Below are 3,792 nucleotides of genomic sequence, written 5' to 3' on the forward strand. Positions count from 1 at the left end.
CAAAGACTTTAGTTAGACTAAAGCATTTCAGTCCTCAGGAGACTAATATCGTGCCACAGACAGAGAACAGACGAGACCAAGGTGCCATCAATGCCCAAGGCTCCTGAAATGGCAGGGAACTGATTGGATGAGCCAGGCCCAGCACATGATCCATGCCTCATGGTGCAAAGGAAGGTGAAAACACGTGAAGTTCCTTGAGTTAATGCTGACATTATCTATTTCAGGAAGAAGATGGCCCTTACCTTTCATGAACATTTGGATCACATTGCTCGCAGATGGACACATCCAACTGCAGCTGCTTTGGGGTGGAGAGGCAGAGATGCACAGTGAGCTGTAAGGATGATGCTTAGTGCATCTTTCTCAGCATGGCTGAATTGCTGAGTTGGGCACAGTGAGGGTGAGAATGGTCCAGTGGTTCAGGTACTATCTTGAGCCATAAGAGACCAGGAAGTAAGTCCCATCCTTGCTACAGTCTATAGGTGTGACTTTGGACAAGTCATTTAGCTGCTCTGTGCCTCAGTTTCCCATCTGCTCTACCTCATAGGGTTGTTGTGAGGACAAATTCATTAAATATTTTTAGGCGGTTAGGTGTTATGGTAATGAGGAGTATATAAGTACCTTGGTTATCTAGAAGATAAATTGGGGCTCATCAGTTCTCTCTTTGGTCAATCAAGAAGAGTCAATCAGCAGATAACATCTGTGCAGACAAAATGGTTGGGGGAAATCACACCCTGGTGACTGAGTTTGTTCTTTCAGGATTAACAGAAAGCCCAGAGATGAAGGCCATCTGCTTTCTGCTCTTCTTAGTGATGTACCTGGTCAGCCTGGTGGGAAATCTTGGGATGATCATGTTGATCAGGGTCGACCCCGGCTCCACACCCCTATGTACTATTTCCTCAGTAATTTGGCTTTTGTGGATTTCTGCTACTCCTCAACCATCACCCCCAAGATACTGGTGGATTTCCTAACTGAGAGGAGAGCCATTTCATTTGGTGGGTGCATTGCACAGCTGTTTTGTTTTGTGCTCACAGCAAGTGTTGAATGCCTCCTGTTGGCAGTGATGGCCTATGACCAGTACGTGGCCATCTGTAACCCACTACTCTATATGGTCATCATGTCCCGCAGAGTCTGTGCCCAGTTGGTGGCTGGCTTTTATCTCATTGGCTTTGTCCATGCACTGGCACAAATTATCTCCACCTTTCGACTGTCCTTCTGCAACTCTAATGTCATCAATCATTATTTCTGTGACATCCCCCCACTGATACAGCTCTCCTGCTCTGATACCTACAGCAATGAGATAATGCTTTACACCTTTGGTACATTTCACAGCATCATCACCTCATTGGAGATTCTGGTTTCCTATATCTATATCATCTCCACCATCCTGAGGATCCGCTCCACTGGGGGCAGATGCAAAGCCTTCTCCACCTATGCCTCCCACCTGACAGCTGTCATGATATTCTATGGCACCACAGTCTTTATGTATGTCAGGCCAATTTCCAGCTACTCGCTGGACCAGGACAAAGTAATCTCAGTGTTCTACACAGTGGTGATCCCCATGCTGAATCCTCTTATCTACAGCCTGAGGAACAAGGAGGTGAAGGATGCCCTGAAAAGGTTATTAGACCGAGTAACAGTTTCTTGACAGGTGTCAGTGCATCAAAAATGTTGGTGAGATAATAAAGAAAAATCCTTGGGCTGAGTTTATTATTTTCTCTGTTTACTTCATGTAACTTTGGGTATTGTCTGGTGTGAAAATCAATGGTAATCAAAAATTGAATAGAGCTAAATTAAAGAGATTGGATTCACTTTTTCACCCTGAACCTGAACATTAAGATGAATGCAAGCATATCTGCTAACATACTTCAAGGAGCCTTCATGTACCTAATATATGAGGCACACATATGGCCTAAAGGAATAAGTACAGAAATGGAAGTCCTAAATTTGAATCACTGGCTGTATTTTGCTGCTTCATATAAAGCATTCATTAAAGATTCTTTATAAAGATTATAAAGATTCATTATTTATTTCAAGAGTGGAGCTGAGTCAAAATCAGAATTTCCACCCCTTCAGTGGAATACCGTGTGCGGCGTGGAATGTGTAGTCCAAGCAAGAAGCTAGGCCCATCGGAGAAGAATGGGGTAATGAAGCACGCAAATACAACTCCTATGAATTCCATGGCACCCAGCTAGATGTATAGAGTGTCACATATAACTTGAAACATTTTTTTGTTGTGTCAACCAACAAAGTGTTATGATTTTTTTCACGATTGTTGGAAAACAACAAACTAATAGTAAATGTCTACAACATCCATTTCCAGACAGCTACTACTCTTGACTAACTTTGAAGAGATAACATGGCATAGGGTGCTAAACATATTACGTGCCATAACTGTGGGACCTCTGCTGCTGGACAGTGCTGAAACATACTGGTGGCAAGAATATTTTAAAGCTTATTATGAAACAAGCCTCCCTTAAGATGGAAAAAGATGTGTTACCTAAGTGACATTGAGGTAGGATGCAGGCCTGCAAATGCTACATGATATCTACTGGTGCTGGTACAATCTATACTGGGGGAAATAGTCAAGTTACTTACCATTCTGTCTACAAAACCTCTACTTTACAATAATATTGCACAGACATGAATCATATCCTACAGCTGATTTTGTTGAGAGTCCTCTAAAATACTAAGTAGAAATTATAATAGGATTCTCCTTCCTTCCTTCCTTCTTCGATCCCATACTAGTCTTACCATAAGAACAATATCAACATACACTCAATTAGCAGTTTCAGAAGGGTACTGTGTTGTGTTCAGTAAAAACGAGGAGTCCTTGTGCATAAAGACTAACCATTATTGAGCATAAGCTTTTGTGGGATATAACCACCTTCATCAGATGCATGGAGTAGAAAATACAGTAAGCAGTATAAGTAATCAGTACATGAAAATGGGAGTTGCCTTACCAAGTGGGTGGTCAAGGCTAATGGAGGCCATTCAATTAGGGTGGATGTGGCCCATTCCAGCAGTTGACAAGAAGGTGTGAGTATGAACAGAGGGAAAATTATTTTTTGTAGTGACCAGACCACTCCCATCTTCATTCAGGCCTAATTTGATGGTGCAAGTTTGCAAATTAATTCCAGTTCTGCAATTGCTCATTGAAGTCTGGTTTTGAAGTTTTTTGTGAGAAGGCAACTTTAAGTCTTATTGAGTGTCCAGGGAGATTGAAGTGCTCTTATATTTTTTGAATGTTACAATTCTTGATGTCTGATTTGTGGTCCATTTAATTCTTTTGCGTAGAGACTGTCTGGTTTGGCCAATTTACATGGTAGAGGGGCATTGCTGGGACATGATGGCATATATCACATTGGTAGATGTGCAGGTGAATGAGCCCTTGATGGTGTGGCTGATGTGGTTGAGTCCTATGATGGTGTCTCTTGAATAGATATGCAGACACAGCTGGCAACGGGGTTTGTGGCAGGGGTTGGTTCCTGGATTAGTGTTTCTGTTGTGTGATGTGTAGTTGCTGGGGAGTATTTGCTTCAGATTGGGGGACTGTCTGCAAGTGAGGACTGACCTGTCTCCCAAGGTCTGTGAGAGTGAGGGATCATCATTCAGGATAGGTTGTAGATCCTTGATGATGCGCTTTAGTGGTTTTAGGTGGGGGCTGTTGGTGATGGCTAGTGGTGTTCTGTTACTTTCTTTGTTGGGCCTGTCCTGTAGTAGGTGACTTCTGGGTACCCTTCTGGCTCAGTCAATCTGTTTTTTCACTTCCCCAGGTGGGATTGTGGTTTTGAG

The 3,792-nt window shown here is 42.7% G+C and overlaps 1 protein-coding gene across 1 annotated transcript; it reads left to right on the forward strand.

Moving 5' to 3' along the window:
• The first annotated feature begins 710 nt into the window (after positions 1–710).
• On the forward strand, positions 711–1,645 carry LOC116833494 (olfactory receptor 8U3-like). Its single transcript, XM_075064982.1, is given in 2 exon segments — positions 711–864; positions 867–1,645. Coding segments are annotated over 2 exon segments (933 nt in total).
• Positions 1,646–3,792: the final 2,147 nt, after the last annotated feature.

Source organism: Chelonoidis abingdonii, chromosome 4 (assembly GCF_003597395.2).
Source record: "Chelonoidis abingdonii isolate Lonesome George chromosome 4, CheloAbing_2.0, whole genome shotgun sequence".
Classification (NCBI taxonomy): Eukaryota; Metazoa; Chordata; order Testudines; family Testudinidae; genus Chelonoidis; species Chelonoidis abingdonii.